This window comes from Ammodytes marinus (genome assembly GCF_949987685.1).
Source record: "Ammodytes marinus genome assembly, chromosome: 15".
NCBI classification, from domain to species: Eukaryota; Metazoa; Chordata; class Actinopteri; order Uranoscopiformes; family Ammodytidae; genus Ammodytes; species Ammodytes marinus.
The window spans coordinates 5109216-5128038 of NC_137219.1; the positions used below are offsets into that span (position 1 = coordinate 5109216).

At 42.2% G+C, this 18823-nt stretch overlaps 1 protein-coding gene across 3 annotated transcripts in view; it reads left to right on the forward strand.

The window, feature by feature from the left end:
* The window catches only part of numb (NUMB endocytic adaptor protein), a 46660-nt gene that overhangs the window by 22011 nt on the left and 5826 nt on the right, over positions 1-18823 (forward strand). For 2 of the 3 annotated variants that reach the window (XM_080042968.1, XM_080042970.1), the window contains exons 2-5: positions 6133-6269; positions 12077-12151; positions 17932-17964; positions 18704-18778. In XM_080042968.1, the coding sequence (XP_079899094.1) occupies positions 6144-6269; positions 12077-12151; positions 17932-17964; positions 18704-18778 (309 nt within the window). In that variant the 5' untranslated portion in view covers positions 6133-6143. The remainder of the gene's footprint in view (positions 1-6132; positions 6270-12076; positions 12152-17931; positions 17965-18703; positions 18779-18823) is intronic. The other variant, XM_080042969.1, reaches the window with a different exon arrangement.

Genomic DNA, 18823 nt, shown 5'->3' on the forward strand with positions numbered 1-18823 from the left:
TTTTGACAACAAGCATTCTGCATTTGAGTTCTGTTTGTGATCAGTGATGCTTAAACCTGTCATGCAAACAAATTCAAAAAGAGCCCCTCTCATTCCTGTCTTATTTTGTTAACAGAAAAGTTGTATCAGTGGAAAAACAACTGCAAGAAAATGCCAAGAATTCAATTGTTCAAGGGGCAGAGAAGTAAATCCAAAGACATTAGATTTAATAAACCCAAATTTGGTGCAGGCACGAAACTGTGCCTGTTGCATAAGGAGTGCTACTCACTTTTCACATTGGGGAAAACAGTTTTTAGCTATGGCTTTTGCTGTTGATTTTATAGATGTACAAACAGACACATTCAGAAGTCACTCAGTTTTTATCAAGCTTTAATTTTGCTGCATTGCTTGATGGGAAATCGCCCAGTAGGCTATAATTATTTGTTCTAATTGCAATTAGTGGCTACAGACTAGGGATTATAAACTGAAGTATTCTTGCCAGAGTCAGAAGCTTAAATAACTCCACTGCAGGTTCGCTTAACCTCCTCCTTTTGATTTGCTTTTGTTAAATCCAGTTAAGTGACTTTTGAAGACATAGTGTTGCTGTGAGGAACATTATCTCTGTTTTTAAGTCTGGAATCTGAGTCAATAAAGATAAGGGATCTGCTAGTGCTTATTCATTTTTACATTCTTACTCACACACCAGTGACACCATTCCCTCTACCTTAAAGGTACACTATGCAATTTCAAGGGAGGGGTATTTATTTTATATACATTTGCAGAGCCTGCAGTAAACAACAACAACAGTGAAACAGTAACTTTTCAGGTAGCTATTTTAAACTTCAAAGAGTGTTCCAGAGATCTAATTTTCCTTTTGAGGAAAGTTTGTTTATTCAGTTATGAGAATATACCATAGGAAAAGTTCACTTCTCTGACACACCCAAAGTGACATAGTGCACCTTTAACTTCAGGTTTCCCACCCTAATTATTTGGCTTCGCTCCTTAACCCTGTGTTCACCTCCTCCTGTCTGGCTCTGCTGCTCCATCGTCCTCTCTCACCTTGCCTCAGACTTCTTATGTCTGGCTCGTGGCCAAACCAAGAATGACTAAACCCCACAGCCTGCCTCACATGACCCCTACACCCAACCAGCCCACCCAGCCCTTATAGCACACATGCACACGCACACACACACACACACACACACACACACACACACACACACACACACACACACACACACACACACACACACACACACACACACACACACACACACACACACACTCTAGAGTTACTTTTGCTGGTGGTACTCATTTCATACACAAACACCATGTTTGACATTGGATAATCACGATGTGCTCAACCCCTGTTTGACCTTAACGGTTTGCTTTTACAGAATAATCCCTTGTTGTCTTTTCCACATTGTTCTTAAATATAGTGTAAATGTAAAGACTTAAAATGTGGCTTTGGTTAAATTTGATCTGTGCTGGTTCAAAGGCCACTGCCATTATAAAAGGCATACAAAAAGTACAGAGAAATTAGCCTTTTTTTTTATGAAGAAAATAGTACTATCTTGTTTTCAGATTTTCTGGTAGTGTACACTGCACTCACACAGCCAGAGCACAAACGCTCACAATATTTATATACACACACAAATGTATATTCTAAATAATATATTATATGACAAAGCGTTCACTTTCTTTCCCAGTGTATGTGCTTCCACTTCCATTCTGCTCTTCTCCTTATTGTCGCTCCGTAGAGAAGGCTTTGTGTGGGTTGTGAGCTGGCAGCAGCATCACGAATGTTAAGTGATTTAGAAGGTGAGTTTAGGAAGGTGCTGTGACAAGAGGCATTCAAACTATGGGGCATATGGTTCAGCATTGGCCCGTTACATGAAAAAGAAAAAAACTATTTTCCAGACTAAAAGTGTTCTACCTCTTGTCCGTCTGTCTGTTTCTAAATTGAGATTTCTTGGAAGGAAATGTCTTTTTTTTGTTGCAGTTCAGTTTGAGTTGCTTCTCAATTTTTAAGGATTTGCTGCAATTTTATATATTGACTGTCTTTGGATTTTCGACTATTGTTTGGGTGTAAAACATTTTATCGTCTTAATACACTGACTAATTAAAGAAATGTGCCACATATTAACGGATAAATAATCCATCTTTGCAGCTCTAAGTCTATCCTCCATCTGGTAGTTATTTGCAAGAAATGTGTGGTTGGCAAATTGGTTTCCCAGCGCCAAAACACAGCTGTTTCAAATTCTGTAAGAAATGGGGATGCCCCGTTTTATAAGGTACTGCCTTGCTTAAAAAATACAACATATTTTTACAGTATTACAAACAAATTAATATCTTAAAGATGTGTTGAAAAAAAAATACACGTAAAAAAAAGCTGCATGTGTTCGTTTACCCACTAAGAATATAATGAATGTTACTGAGCGGGGTTTTTTATATTTTGACAATATGGGGATTGATTTCAACGGTGAGAACGTTAACACAAACTGTGCAGATGATAGCTTATTGGAAACAAATGCTTTACATTGCTGAACTGTGGATAAGGTGATCAAGACAAATGTGTTTTCCTTCTGCTCCTCTTCAAGCCTGTCACTGCAGTAGAAGCCCAAACATGATGTGACCTAAATAAACCAGCGTGTGTGTGTGTGTGTGTGTGTGAGGGATGAAGCAATCTTTCTACCCACTCACTTGGTAGTCTTGTTTGCAAACATTCCCTCTACACACACACACACACACACACACACACACACACACACACACACACACACACACACACACACACACACACACACACACACACACACACACACACACACACACACACACACACACACTCACACTCAAACATACATTTTCACTTACAGACTGGCTGCTTTTATATCATGCCACCTGCTGAGGTATTTGGCTGTGACTACGGAGCAGGTGTTTCCACAGATCTAAACACCTGCTTTACGCCTTGTTTGCTGTAATTTCTGCTCCTTTTTCAGAGCTGTCACTTTCATAAATGTGTATTATTTACTCAGTCATGGCTCAGGGGACATGATTTGCCTTTTGATGAGTTATGCTGTAAACAAAGGGAGGGACTATATCTATCTATGTGGAAAAGGGAGACAAAAATCCACCAACTATAGACAAACTCTACTTGAATATTGATAAGTGGCTTGCAAGGTTGACCAGACTTCCCCTTAAGCCAACTCACTAGCCACAATTTAGATGATTTTACTCATTTCTTAAAGTGCAGTTGTCTTTAAATATAGCCTAGGCAGTAGGTTGAGCTTCGTCTTGTGTTTTTTTCTAGGTGCTCTCATGCAATTTAAAGTGCAGGAGTATTCTACCGCAGTGAACGGGACAGTTTCAGGCTCTTGAGATGTTTTTTCTGAGTTTGTCCCACTGCAGTTGCCGCCCCCTATAGTGACAGTAAGAAGTTAAGTAAGTGTGTGTGTGTGTGTGTGTGTGTGTGTGTGTGTGTGTGTGTGTGTGTGTGTGTGTGTGTGTGTGTGTGTGTGTGTGTGTGTGTGTGTGTGTGTGTGTGTGTGTGTGTGTGTGTGTGTGTGTGTGTGTGTGTGTGTGTGTGTGTGTGTGTGTGTGTGTGTGTGTGTGTGTGTGTGTGTGTGTGTGTGTGTGTGTTTTTCGGTGGCCTGCTGGTCAGGCCTGAAAGATTCATAGTGTGGTGCCCACAGAGCAGGAGCCTGGCAGCGACAGATAAGAGCGCCTCACCTCAAACACATTTCAACCACCAGTCAGGACCGGCTCATAGGACAGGTTTCACTATGCAAACACACATCCCAGTTGTGTGACTGTGTGTTGTGTGTGTAGCTGTACCCTTGTGTGTGAGTGAATGCTGCTGTGTTGATGTGTGCTTGTGTGTGTGTTATCTGTACGCTTGTGTGTGAGCGAACGTTGCTGCTTCTTCATTGGTGTCTGTCTGTCTGTCTGTCTGTGTGGGGGACAGTCAGTCCTGCTGGATTTAAAAAGCTTTAATCCCATCAGATCCTCATCAGCTCAGAAGTTAATGGGAGCAACTTGTTAGTGAAGAGGTACGCTGTGCCCTGCTCACGTGTTCAATGTTAGGAGTGCACGGCTGGATGACTTCTGGTCCTTATAAATTATGAGTTGCAAAGGGGGAGACGTGAACCGGGCTTTGGATGATGGATGCATCCTTCATTTCTAATTTGGATCAGCAATTTTTAATTGGGTCTCTGCTTTTTTTTTTTTTTTTTTTTGCACCACCTAATCTCCTCTCAAAGCCAAGAACCAGCACCGTTTAAAGTCTTGATTTTAGCCTAATTAATTGTGCTAAAATCAAAGATTTTTTTGAGATTTCCCAGTGTTTTTGCCCCTAATGTGAGACCTAGACTTGAAACCAAACAATAAGAACACACCTTCAAAGAAAATCAAACTTCATAATAATAACTTGCGTTACAATTGTATAGCTCCAGCCCAGCCATGAATTCTATTGAAATATAGTTACATTGTACTTTTCAAAATAACTGGTTACATCTCAGAACACAGCAAGATCACTAAAGTCTTTATAGGGCAAAAAATGGTGTTAGTAGACAATCAATACAAGTGCTAAATAAGAAACGTTTTGCCTGATTAGAATAGCTACTGCTTCTTTGGAGGATAAACCTAAAGTAAGTGCACCCATGATGTTGCTAGTAGTCAGGAAAGCCAACAAGTATCGTAGTTCAAAGGTGCAACAGGAAGTGGGGTTGGAAACTGTGGTGGGTGGTGTTAAGTTAACTGCCTTTACTCATTTGTTTTCCAACCTGTATGACCATAAATCGCTTGTTTGTTGAATCAATGTTGACCTTTTTAGCTGTGTTGTCATGTTCATACATCACTGCAGTCACTGTGGTGTTTGTTTATAGTGTTATTCATCACTTATGAGCAGAGCAATGGAGATAAAGTCAAAGTTCTAATAATTAAAGGTGCAGTCAGGGATTCTGGAGACTGTCAAAATCACTGAATATCTGTGTGTGCTGAAAAGAAATCTGGTGTTAATACACCGACTAGGTTCTGTAGACTAGTATGTAAACAAAGGGGGCCCGCCGTAGCTAGCGACATAGCCGTTTACAGAGCCTGGGCTGTGTATTTTACACTGGATTTTATGGTAGCCGTCAAAGGGATGTTTACATTAAGCTACTAAGCTCCAGAATCGCTGACTCCACCATTATGTTTTGTGTGTGGCAGAATTTTCATGTAGATTACAGAGTGTATATACCATGCCCTCTGAATGAACTGTATGGAGTTGTACATTAGTTTATTTCAGTGCAGAAGCCTAAACGCAAAGAATAAATTATTAAAGACGTCACAAAATTGTATAATTGGCCTGTAGAGATTCTTTCATTAGGAGCAGCTGACTGAGCTCCTTGTCCTCTCTCTTCTCTTTTCATTGGGGCCACTTTGACTCATATCATGACGGAGGCTCCGACTCTTTTGTTTCTCCCTGAGTCACACACACACAGACAACAGGTTCCTGTGTTGTGCTCCGGTCTCAGTGTTTGATGCGTTTACAGACACACATGAAAGTGTCCGCGGTCTCTCTCCGGAGACGACAGTTAAGCTACTTTCTATTTTAGAACTTTCTCAACATGGAACAGTCAGTTGCAAGATCACACAGGGCAAAAACCAAAGAACTTGAATGTTTTAGTTGATGGTTCAGAAAGTGTAATAACATTTTCTATAATGTATTATGTGTCTGCACGTTCTGTCGGTTGGAGAGGTGGTGGGGGATTGTTGGTCCTTCTCATGTCTTCGTTGTTTTTTATTAATCAATTAGAATTTGATCAAAAGGAAAAATGTTAAAGTGTTCGTATACTGCAGCTTTGTAGTGCTGCAGAATCTCCAGCCTCTCATCTTTATCAAACACATGAAGGAGTTGACGAATATCTCTAATGACATCATTTATTGACTGCGCCTGAATTATTACTACCTTTCCCAGACTTACAAACTTTACCCATTTCTTAACATGTTCTGCTGTAACCTTCTCAACGGTTGACTTGTTGTGTTCAATCATCCAACTTTCAAGCCAGTGCTGGAATTTTTTTCATATGTAATTTTTTTTGCTTTGCTGCTACTTGCTGACAGCCCCAGTCCTCACCCAGGGATTAATGAAGTGTCTGTCATCTCTCACAGGGCGCTCAGCGATGAATAAGCTACGGCAGAGTTTTCGCCGGAAGAAAGACGTCTACGTGCCGGAGTCCAGCCGGCCGCACCAGTGGCAGACAGACGAGGAGGCGGTCCGCAGCGGAAAATGTAGCTTCGCCGTCAAGGTGAAATGACACACACACACACGCAGACATGCACACAGTCACGCAAGCACCCACACACACACACCTTCGTGCAAAAGAAAAAACAGGTACAAACACACAACACACTCACTCACACTCTCTCACACGCGCGCACACACACACACACACACACACACACACACACACACCTGCATGCAAAAAAATTAAACACAAACACACAGCACTCACACACACACACACACGCACACACTGCAGTGGTGACTTTCTTGTGGCGCAGCACTCGTTCCTCTGAGAAACTCTCACTCTTGCTGCGACTCCCCAAGGACACTGCTTGTGATTAATCAGAAGTATTCAGAGACTGAGCACATCTTTTATCTAGGTTGCGAGATTATCTTGCTAGAGCCTTTTCCCAAAGCCGTGGGATGCTCGTGAGAAATTGATTTTCTGGCCTCCAAAAGTAACCGATGGAATCCTCAAGACAGATAAACAAAATACAGAATTATGTTTTCTCAGACAACAATGGGGGCAGTGAGAGAGATATGAGTTAGTAGTCAGTGCAATATCTCTCTCCATACTGCGTATATCTGCAGCCTTTCACGAATGGCCACACGCTGTATTATGGCAACAAAACCTTCCACTTTAGCTAAACAGAAGTGCTCCGGAACACTTCCTCTCATCGCATTGGCCCAAGTACTCGCTTCACTAGGAATAAAGGGGAACTGAAAACCTCAGTCAGGAAAAGAGAAAGTTTTTCTCACAATATATGAATTTTGCGGTTGGTCAATTGATTTGCATTGAATGTTACCTCGGGCCGGTTGCACCAGCATGGCTGTACCACAAGGCGTAAGACTAGGCTGGATGTAAAGTGCAACGTTAAAGCTATAGTGTGTAACTTTTTCATATTAATGAATGAAAGATGAAATGTTTCAGTTGTTTTAAATGATTATGACCACTGTAAATATTTGTCACAAGGTTGGACATAGCTAGCCTAAGACTGACTTGGGCTAACCTGCAACTTGCTACCAGCCTGTAGTGTGCAGGTTATGGTTTGACGTCACCTGTGTGTTTTTGTTTTTCTCCAGCGAGAAACAGGAATTGAGAAACACAGTAAGTGGAGGGAGGTGGACTTGACAGTGGTGGGAAAGTAAAGTAAGGGATGTTAGGTTATCAGGGCTTTTGAGGCGGCCTTTAGAAGTCAGTTCATTAGTTGGACAGATAGGGGCTTGACGTGGAACAGGTGTGCTTGTGTGTCGTGACATGGCTTCAAATCATTTTGTGCGCACATGTCAGACAGTGTGTGGGGGGGGGGGGGGGGTGTGTGTGGGTGTGTGTGTGAAATGCCCTAGCTTTGAAATCTCCTCTTCTCTCACACACACCTTCCCTCCCCAACCTGCTCGCCATAAATTGTCTCCGTTCTCTTGACTCAAAGCTAAGTTTGTTGATCAGCACTACGCCACCATTTGTTCACACTTCTGTTAAAGGTGTCTTCTCACATTTCTTTTTTAAATTTTGTTTGTCTTTGTGTTTAAAAAATACTTTACAAATTGTCTTTTCAAGTTGAAGAGTTGTCATTAAAGCACTACATGTATTTTTAAATGTTCTTAAAATAGTCTGCCTACACAAAATAGCAAAACAACAAGGCAAAAACAGGCAAACAGGCTTTGTAGCTATGAGCATACCTTGCCAAAATTCGAACTCAGGTGACTTCTGCTATAAAAATCTTTGACATAGAAAAAAACGGTCAAATGAACTACAGACAAGCCTCTGTGGGCAAAATGTCAATTAGTGTCTCACTCATTATCATGCTTTCTGTCCTCTTCGTACTTCTGCAACCGCACACACTCCTGCCTGCACCCTTTGCACTGGCTTTCATGGTGTCGGTGCAACCTACCATGCTACTGCTCTGCTCTGTATCCCTCCTCCCCCCTCTGCTCCCTGTCTCCCGCCTGAGGTACCTCTCAGAGGAGCCTAGTGGGGTGTGTGTGTGTGTGTGTGTGTGTGTGTGTGTGTGTGTGTGTTACAAAGTGGTCTGAAGGAAAGATACAAAGCTACTAACTAAATTGATTCATTAATTGACGCAAAGTCTTGGTTTAAATTTGGTTCTACTGATTTAGAAATGCTTTTATTGCTTACAGTACAAAACATAGTCCTTACTAGTCCATACTTCCTCCATAGCAACGCTAACAATCTGTGACCAAACTTGTGTTTTTTTCAGACATTAACCATGACTTCTACACATACATTCAAATTAATGTTGAATAGTCTTCCATGTTTTTGTGATCGAGTAGAATGTAACTGTTTGTAGACGCCTGATATGACATGAAGCTATCGATCAAAACGATGTCAGTAGAACCAGTCTAATACTGTGTCGTATTAAGCAGCATTAGTGTTCCTGTGCGTGTTCATTTATGCTTGTGCGTGTTGTTTTCAAGCTGAAATTGCAGTGACAGACAGTTATTCATGATTCAAGGTGATTGTCAAAGGCAGACAAATGTATCGGCTAGCTCTTCTGTGTGGAAATGTCAGCCTTATGAGACTGCTGAAGGCTGAGATTTGATTAAATTGCTCATGTGTGTTGCTTACTAACTAGAATATGAGGGAAACCTGTTCACGTCTCCTCGGTACGCCTTAAACCATGTCGACTTATTTGTATGGAAATGAATGTGTGTATTTTTATGTGGGCTTGCTTTCTGTTGTTATATATGTGTACACACACACACACACACACACACACACACACACACACACACACGTTGGAAAGACTGTGCTTGTAAGGCAGCGCACAAAGCATGGACTTTTTTTATTGAATCTGGCACAATTTTTCCACTGAAACTGATTTGTGGCCAATACCCTGAGTTAATTCCTGGAAGCCATTTGGATTACATCCAGAGCATTTACACAAACAATGCCAACTCTTTTTCTGATCCCAATCAGGTTTGATACGTGATACTACACTACAGTGTGTGAATTTGAAATGACACCTTGGCAGAACTTCTGAGCCGAGGTGCTGGTTGGCGTTTTGTTACCTTTGGTTCCAAGTTAGCTGGCTGATGGTTGCAGCTACATGTACAGAATAGAAAGAAAAAACTCTGTTCTCAATGCAGTGAAAAGGTGCTTGTTGGCTTCTAAGACATCAAGAAAAAAAAATACCATGTATGCGGCTACATACCGTACACTTGAGTCATGAGGGACTTGCAGGTTATAATTGAATTTTGAGCCTTCATAGCTCAAAATTGAATTGTGTGCGGTATGTAGCCACATTTGTTTACCTTGGTGCCAGCTACATAATCAATGGACAGACTTCTGACCAGATTCTCTATGTAATCTTACTGTCGTGTGTCTACAACAAAACAATTAAGCACATTTCCTGAATTGTTAAGCATTCCTTCAAGTTAAAACATGAATATTTCTAGCAATACAGGACTTATTCATTTTTATATTGTCTGGCTTTTATCTTTGACACTTGTCGTCCTTGTCATGAGCATTGGAGCCATCCCAGATAGCTAACTATATACTTAAGACCTCTACTTGGCCCTTTATAGCTCATAACATCAACCCCAGGAGACAGGTCATCATAAATACATCATCTCCTATAATGTCTTTCCTCACAGAACGCAAACAGTGCAGTGGCAGTAACGGCACGATAAGATAAATACCATGATATACACACTGCATCTAATCCTAGCCCACTGTAGGATTAAGTGCCAAGTGGAACTAATCCTGGAGTGGGCCCATAAAACAGACCTATAATTCAGAACCAAATCAGCCTACACATGTACAACAGAATGCTGTTCAGGAAATATTAAGTTCGTGTTTTTTAAAGGGTGCTTGGGTTAAGCTCATATGTTCAAATGTAAATATCTCAGCCCACACGTTGCCACTGCCAGCTTCTTAATAATAAACGGATAGAGTAAAATGCTACTATGAGGGATCTGTTGTGACACTCGAAGCCTCCTCTACGTTTACTCATCCCACCTAGGCCTTGACTCCGGGTTGATCCTCTTATTTAAGACGCTGCCTTTGTCATTGTCCTCACTACACACACACACACACAGCTGCCTGCTTGCATAAGTATTGGCCTAAGCATACAAGCGTTTGAGTGACCATCTCTGTGTGTTTTTATACGTGTGACGGGTGTAAATCTGTTTTTATTATGATACGGGCCTGCGATCGAGTTTAGACGATATCATATATGCCCATTTACACGACCTATTGCATCTCAAATATGATTTATTGTGTGTGCACATGTGTATCTTAATACGCCGACAGTGTGACTCACGGCTATTGCGTCACACTCTGGAAATAGCCGGACCAGAGTGTGTGTGTGTGTCTGTGTCTAATGGTGGGTCAGCGTCACTCTGTGTCTTTAAGGAAAGGGTAAGGACTTCCTCTCCGGCCCGGCACACACAATGGCCTCGCGGGCGGTCGAGGGTTGTGACTGTGGAGCGCCACACAGCAGGGTGTGATGCTGCTTCAGGACTTAGTGAGGGAGAGGGGGTGGGGGGGGTCATGGGCTTAAGGAGCTTTTCCGTTCATTCAGTTGCAGTTGAAACCGCTCACGTAGGATTCCCAAGTCATTCCTGAATCCTGATACAGGTTGTTACATTGTCGGAGCTCAGGCTTCCCTCAAGGAAATGAGTTGGTAATCGGAGCGGACGACGTGATGAATGATTGACTAGAGGTTCCTGAGCTGAGAAGGATCCTGATGCTTGTCTCTTGTCTTGATTAATTAGTTACTAGATGACAAACACAAGAGTTGTATTCATTGGATAATTATGTTGAAAGAGCATCTCAATCTTATTTATCCTTGAAGTTTAATATCATATACTTAAGATTTTTCTTTGGACTTTAGTGGGGGCAGTTCAGCTGATTCATACACTACTTTACTTACTCTACCTAAGGTGCTTGGCGATGGGAAGAAATCTTATGATATCAAAACATTTGTAGTTTAAAGGAAAACTATTTGTGAGGATCATAACGGTGATCTTAAGGCCTATACAGGTGTGAGTAGAGGCAGAGTCTATTTTTCATGCCCCTGTCATAATTTACTATGGGAGGCCTGGTAGTACCATGTTGTTGGGACTTACCATGTTGCACAATCATTTACGATTCATGCCAAAAAGATGACACAATCGCTGGAAACTTTTGGAACTCACTTATGTACCACTGGCAGCATTACCTGGCGGCCGGCCTGATCCTAAATTAGTTGTGATGAGCCAGGGCCTGTTCTGACTGGAGGCTAGATTGATGACTAGATAAACCAATCAGGGGCTGCATTCCACTGAGGGACGAACATTAGGTATTAACGCAGGCTCTGATTGGTCTTTTTTTGACCGGTCTCCTCCCTACGGATATTTGAGAAAGTCCAGACTGATCTGTGGGAGAGAAAAAAGATCAAGCTAGTCTCATCACCAGGCTTAAAGAAACACACACACACTTGCAGTTAGATTTACCCACTTGTATATTTTATATTTCCCTGGAAAGTGTGCATTTTCTCTGGGGACAAAATGTGGGATCAACTCGGGAGTAGTTGAACTGCGACTGACCTCCAAAATTATAATTAATTGGTCGTATAAATCACCAGCGCAAGTCAACCGGGGGATATTAGACCGTCTGGACGGAATTTAAATACGCAATCTCATTCCAGAGTTTTATTATTATAACCTTAGTTAGATTTCAATATTGATAGCCACAGGAAAGATTTGTCACTTTGCTTAATCTCTGTCTCTTTCTCTCCATCTTTCTCCATCTCTCTCTCTGTCTCTCTCTCTCTTTCTACCTCTCTCTCTGTCTCTCTCTCTCTCTCTCTCCCTCTCTCTCCCCTACAGTACCTGGGACATGTGGAGGTGGAGGAGTCCCGAGGAATGCACATCTGTGAGGACGCAGTGAAGAGGCTGAAGACGGTAGGTTTCTCTAGTAAACCTCCCCCCCCCCCCTCATCCCCCTCTCTCTGTTCTTCCAGGGACAAGGCCTCTAAACCGGCTAAACCCCCTGACATCCCTCTTCCCTTTTTATCTGTCTCTTATCTTTTTCCTCCATTAGTTTCCTTCACTGTACTACTGACATCCTACTGACCCGCTCTAACATTTCCTTTTATGAAGTGGCAGCTCAGCTCTACGGAAGGGTATATCGGCCACGGGACAGAGAATAAAATGAGAGGAGGACGTTTTTTTTATAAATCAGGCACTTTGAGAAATGTCAAGAATAAAGTTGGAATGTCGAAATAAAAGTAAAAAATACAATTTCATTAACATAGTCAAAATACGATGTTGGAATAAACTCAATAGTTAAAGTCTGCGGGAGTTGGACAGATGTTGACAAATGCAAATTTACGTAATCAATAACTCATAAGCAAAACACAAAAGATGCATCTTTGCTACAACCTCATATATATACTGAAACAAGACATCCTCTGAGCTGGACAAATAACTGCACTGCGTCTGTGTTGTGCTTGTTAGACAGCGCGTTCGTCTCTCAGCCTGCTCAACATAGAGAACAATGTGTTATGAGTCTAGCTAAGAAGATATCTCGATTCTTCAAAAAATTGAGGTTGTAGCCCATTGTCTACATTACGACAATAGCAAAGATGCATCGTTTGTGTTTTATAACGTTTTACATATGAGTTATTGATATCTGGAAGTCTCAATATGTCAACATCTTTTTAACTTTACCAGTCGAGTTTATTCCCAAAATTGTATATCTATTTTATTTTCGCCATTTTCGACTTTATTCTTGAAGAGCTTAATGAAAGAAAAAAAAAACATCCTCCTAATTTTATTACTCTCACGTACTCCTCAAACTGTCACCAAGCAGTTTTATATCTTCTTATAGTTTCACTGTTGTGTATTCCTGCCTGGTTTACTCTATACATCCAGGCCTGAGTGTGGATTGTTTGTCAGTGAGGGGGCCTCCACCCATCCTGACCCTCAAACAACCTCTATGGGTGTCAGGGTCCGTTATGAATGTCTCTCTCTCTCTCTCTCTCTCTCTCTCTCTCTCTCTCTCTCTCTCTCTCTCTCTCTCTCTGTCTCTGTCTCTGTCTCTGTATCTCTGTCTCTCTCTGTCTCTCCTCTCTCTCCTTGTCCACTGTCTCAGCCAGAGAAGGGAAGCCGGCACTTCACTTCCTGCTTCAGTGGATTCCGCCGGAGTCACGCAAAGAGAACAAATTCCAGTTTGGGGAGCAAGGGGAGGGGTGGGAGGGGAGGGGACCATGGAGCAATTGCTTTTCCATGCTGTCAGTTGTTTGCCAAAGGCCCCACCCAGGTCATAAACTCCTGTGGGTAAATGAGGCCGATTCTCAGAATTCGGGGGCCAAAAACCTGAGACAGTTTGTGCATGATCTATCCACGAGGATTAGCACGTCATGTCTGGCTCTCAGGAAAGGAGCACGATTTGAATTCTGTGCCAACAGACCTTAGAGAAGTCTGCGATTGGCTTTTAGTTTCAGTTTAAATGACTCATTGCAAATTCACACCTTGTTTTTTTTCCTTGTTATCAATAACCCATTATTCTCGCCTCATAAAACAGTGTGAAGGGCCCTTGTAATGGTTTTGCATGTTCAACTCAACAAGCTGTTGGATATAACTTGAGCTATGGAGAGCCATTTGGTGGTTTGATAGCTTGATTATAGTGTAGAACGTGCTTCAGAATAATTTCATGTTTTATGACTACAATTTAAGTCAGGCAGTAAAATAGTTAGGACGGTATAATAAAACACCCACAGACGCTCTCCATATCTCTTTCGCGCACACACACACACCGTGTTATACTGTAGCATGTTTTTTTCACACTTCATCACGTACAGTGTGTTGACACATTCTAGTATATAGATACAGAAGCATTAGTACGTACGTCACTTGTGTGAAAAAGTGCCAGAAAACACACATAAAAGAACACGCTTGAAGACACCCATCGTAGCTTCTTACACACAGTTACACGAGCACACAACATACACACAACCAAAACACAGCTCGGATCAGCCTCACAGCTAATGATTTATGCAAAGGAAGAAGTTCACCCAGAGGCGCAGCTGAAAGACATACTGCACACGCACACACACACACACACACACACACACACACACACACACACTATGAGCCACATAAACACACACACACACATGCACACTGGTGCTTGATGGGGTCACATGGTGTACACACACAAAGCCCGGGGCTGTGAGGTCTTATTGAGTTACAGTCATTTAAACAGGGCGGACAAAATGGAGCCCAACTCAACAGGAGAAGGCGGGTGCTTCTGCCTCATGTAGCCCGCGAGCATCTGACCCTACTCAACCTAATGACATTATTTCCTCCTCAGTCTACTCCCCACAGAGAGAGAGGCCTCATTTAACATCTAGCAAAGGAATGGCTGTAAAGATGATCAATTTAGTGTGATATTCACTTTTGCGAGTCAGGCTGGCATCATGTGAAAGCTCCTCTTCTACTTAAAAAAAAAAGATGACAGTGGCAGTAAGTTGATCCTTGTGGTGTAAATGCCTCGGCTACATTCCTTCTAAGTAGCCAGGTGATTCTCACAGTTCACCTGTGTGTACGGGAGGATCACCTTACAGGAGATGCCAGAAAACAAGGTGCATACTGTGTTTCAAGATGGCGACCATTCATTCTGATGAAAGGAGCTCAGAGCCTCAGACACTGCATATCTAAGAATGTCAAACTGTTATCCTGTGTCGCTCTGTCTACAATGATGCTACCTTAAGATTAAAGTTAAACTGACAAAATGAGATTAGCCTCGGGGACATCTGGAGTGATGATTTGAATCAGACGTTCATCACCCCCACTGCCATTTGAGGTCTCTGTAAACAGTTCACCAGGCCCTGTCAAAGCTAGACGGTCCAGACTAGATAACCTTTTTTCAGATATAAAATGAGACATTTCAAAATCACTGACTCTTTATAATGCTATAACTGTTACCAGGCAACAAATACACTTCCTACCAGTGAAGGAGGGAGTGAGAGTTCATATCACTCAGCACTAAACTATATTTCCAGGACAACTAATAACTGAATTAGTCAGAAACACTCAATGCACTCAAAAATCTTGTTAGAGATGTTTCCTGAAAATTAGATATACAGCAACCACAAAAGACAGCAGGACAATGACAAGACAATACAAAACAAACATTTGTTACTGTTTTTTAGGGTTACTAACGTAAAGCTAGCATCTTTTTCTGGCAGCAGTGATGTCCGTTAGAAGAATATGTGTATTTGTACACGTTAGCTGATATTTCTTGATGAATGAGAAGGAAATGTATGTTTATGTGTGTGTCTACCTTCCCCTGGATTTGCCCTATGCCGGAGGGTGCGTGTTGGTGGTCTAGCTGTAATTGACGTGTGTGTGTGTTAGGGTGTGTGTGTGTGTTGCGTCGGTAATGAGAGTTTTCTAACAGCTCTGTGACCCGTGACTAAGGCGGGAGTATAGAGTAGGAGGCTGCACTGCGGCACAGGGCAGCATCAACCTCCAAACTGCCCTTTTTGTGCTGTCATCATGACATCACTTCCTGCTTCTGTTGGTGGAGGGCCCGGGGTTTGAGGTGTATTCTATTCTTTGTTCAGGCACTGGGAATGTTTTCACTCTGTTGAACTAAGGAGCTCACAGTGACCTGGAGGGTTTCCTCTGTGTAGATTCAGACTGGGGTGGGGGCCGCACCCTTTACCAGGAGATGCTGACATGCCCAAAGAATTTCAATTGTAATCGTTTCATTGACACCCAGTAGCCCGAGGGTACGTCATTGACCGACTATGTGTGTATTAGCCGCTGCTTTCTATTAATAATTCTGGTGTCACATGCTATGAAAAGCTGCCTTTCAGACCTCACAAGAAATACTTACTGAGTAAATTCCAAATGTTGGAAAACTACATATTAAAAAATCCTTACTCAACCTGAACTTTATGTCCTGAACTTAACCCAAGAAGTGACATAAATAAACACTTGTTTTTTTTCCCCTGTACAACCGTTTGTGTTAAGCCTGTGTTCTACTCTCAACTATAAAGCACGCTCTATTGCAGTAGATAAAGTTGTCGCAAATGTAAGGTGTGCGTTGTTGCATAAAGTCGGCCTGTGACAAAAGTTGCACAAGAGGTGTTAGCAGTTGTTGTTGCACATTCTGCTGGTGGTTAATGTTGTTTCTCTGGGGCAGAAATGACCAAAAAACAACTGCTAGTTGATGCTCTAAAAGGTGTTGGCTTTGGATTTGCGTTTGTCTGTTAAAAAGTTTTAGAGTTTTTCATTTATCAAAAAAAGAATTGAGGTTTCTTGGCTGCAAAGTAAGTTTCCTGCATTGTTTCATGTTTGTCTTGTTGGCCTTGATCTTTCAAAACTATGCTATCTCTTCTGCCCACACACACACACACACACACAACCCCTCCTCTCTCTCTCACTACTGTAAGAATTCCTCCCAGTTCACACATTCAATGCTTGCATATTGTGTTACCCTTTTTGTTTGTGTTATACTTTTTTTTTGTCTTTTTGAGCAGGTTTTTATTGTGGTGTTGCAGAGAAATGCCTCCAAATCCCCCTTACCCCCCTTACACTGCCTTTTCATTCTAGTCACATCAACTCTATAGAGATTTTCTCCCCCCTCTAACCATAACTTACTAATACTAATACTTAGCTATTCAGGCTCTTTCTATCATCTGCATGTCTGTGGTGTTCTCTCACTAACACATTTTAGTCTATACGCTGGGTCTGGTTGTGGGTTTCTCTTATGTGATTGTGGCGGCCTAAACTTGACCCCTGACTCTTGCTGACCGGTGACTAGTCCCAGGCATGACTCAGAGATCAAACAGCCGTCTGTGGGAATGTGTTACTGTCTCCTTAACAACCATGCAATGCCCCGGTCTGGGTTTAGGCATCAGAGGAGAGAGGGAATATAACAGGATTTGGGATTATCCGCACACACCTGAGAGTCTGCCATCTTTATCTCCTCTGTCCAGGCAGCTTTGGGGTTTTGCTGCCTCAGCTGTTGTGGTCATGTAGAGTTGGTGGTTAAATCAAGGGAACAGCACTATGGTTCACTGGCTTTTACTGTGTGGTAGTACTAACGCCATGAAGGCAATAACAAGCACAGCATCACCATCACATCCAAACTTCCATCAGTGTGAATTTAAAGGTGCAGTCAGTGATTCTGGAGATGGCTTGTTGTGTTCTAAAATCAGTGAATATCTCCTCACGATCATCTACCTGTTAGTACTCAGTGTGCACGCTGAAAAGAAATCCAGTGTTAAAAACAGACAGCTTTGGCTCTGGAAACTGTAGGTAAACAAAGGGGGGGCCACTGTAGCTAGTAAAATGTCTATTTACAGAGCCTAGGCTGTGTGTTGACACTGGATTTTATTTCAGCACACACACAGTACGGACATGTTGCAGACGGAGGAGGAGATATTCACTCACTTGGACAAAAACATTTCACAACAAGCATTCTCCAGAATCACTGACTCCACCTTTTTAAACGGAGCTACCTGATTCATTGCCTCACTCACTCACTCATAACCCAGCTTCAACTCCACAAAAAAACAAAACGAAAAGACAAATCAAATCTCTTTTTCTGCGGGCGCCGGAACAGTTTTTAGCCTTCCCTAGGTAACATTGTCATACCTTGTGCCTCCCCCCGTGTCCTCCACCCCCCCCTCTCACCCACCCTCCCTTTTTACCACATCCACTTCCAGGACAGGAAATTCTTCAAAGGATTCTTTGCAAAAGTAAGTTATTTGATTTGTGTGTGTCTGACTGTATCTCTTCTTGATTATGAGAAATATTATTTTTTCTTTCTTCTCCTCTCACATAACACTTCACCCTTTGATCACTGCTGCAGGCTGGAAGAAACACACACACACACACACACACACACACACACTCATACACAAGGGGGTGGGGTGGGGGGGTAGGATTTGTGTCTGAAAGGAGGCAACACAATGATGCATGTGTCTTTGGGCAGGTGGGGTGGTTTAGACTAGGGCGGGGCACTTTTTTTGTGTTTTTGTGTGTGTTTTTTTTTCTTTTTTTGTATTAACAGGAGTGCCTTCTCTCCCTTCAGATTTTACTTCCATCAACCCAGAATGGAACAATGAACAGTTTTGTGTGAATGAACGTTTCCCTCTCGTGCACACACACACTTATCTTATTGTTACTCTAACTAACGGAGGCCACCACCACCACTGTCAACTGCATCAGTGCACAAAAAAACGTCTCCAAACCTTCTTATATTAAAATTGGGTTCAACTCCCAACCTGTGTCTTCTCTTTTGTCTCTTACCTGGTGCTTTCTCTTTGTTTACAGGTGTGCTTTGTAAGTGTGTTGACTGAGTTTTGTTTTTCTATGGCTAGGTACCAAAGGAATGGTACAAAGGGCAGTCATTTAATGGGGCTTGGAACGACCGAAGAAAGAAATGTTACCTTTTTTCTTACTCGTACCTTTCCCTGTTGTCTTTTTTGTTTGCAGGCCGGGAAGAAAGCCGTGCGAGCTGTGTTGTGGGTGTCGGCAGATGGTCTTCGCGTTGTAGACGACAAAACAAAGGTAATAAGTCCCTTCAGTTCTATATTACAGGCTCGGAAACACTCA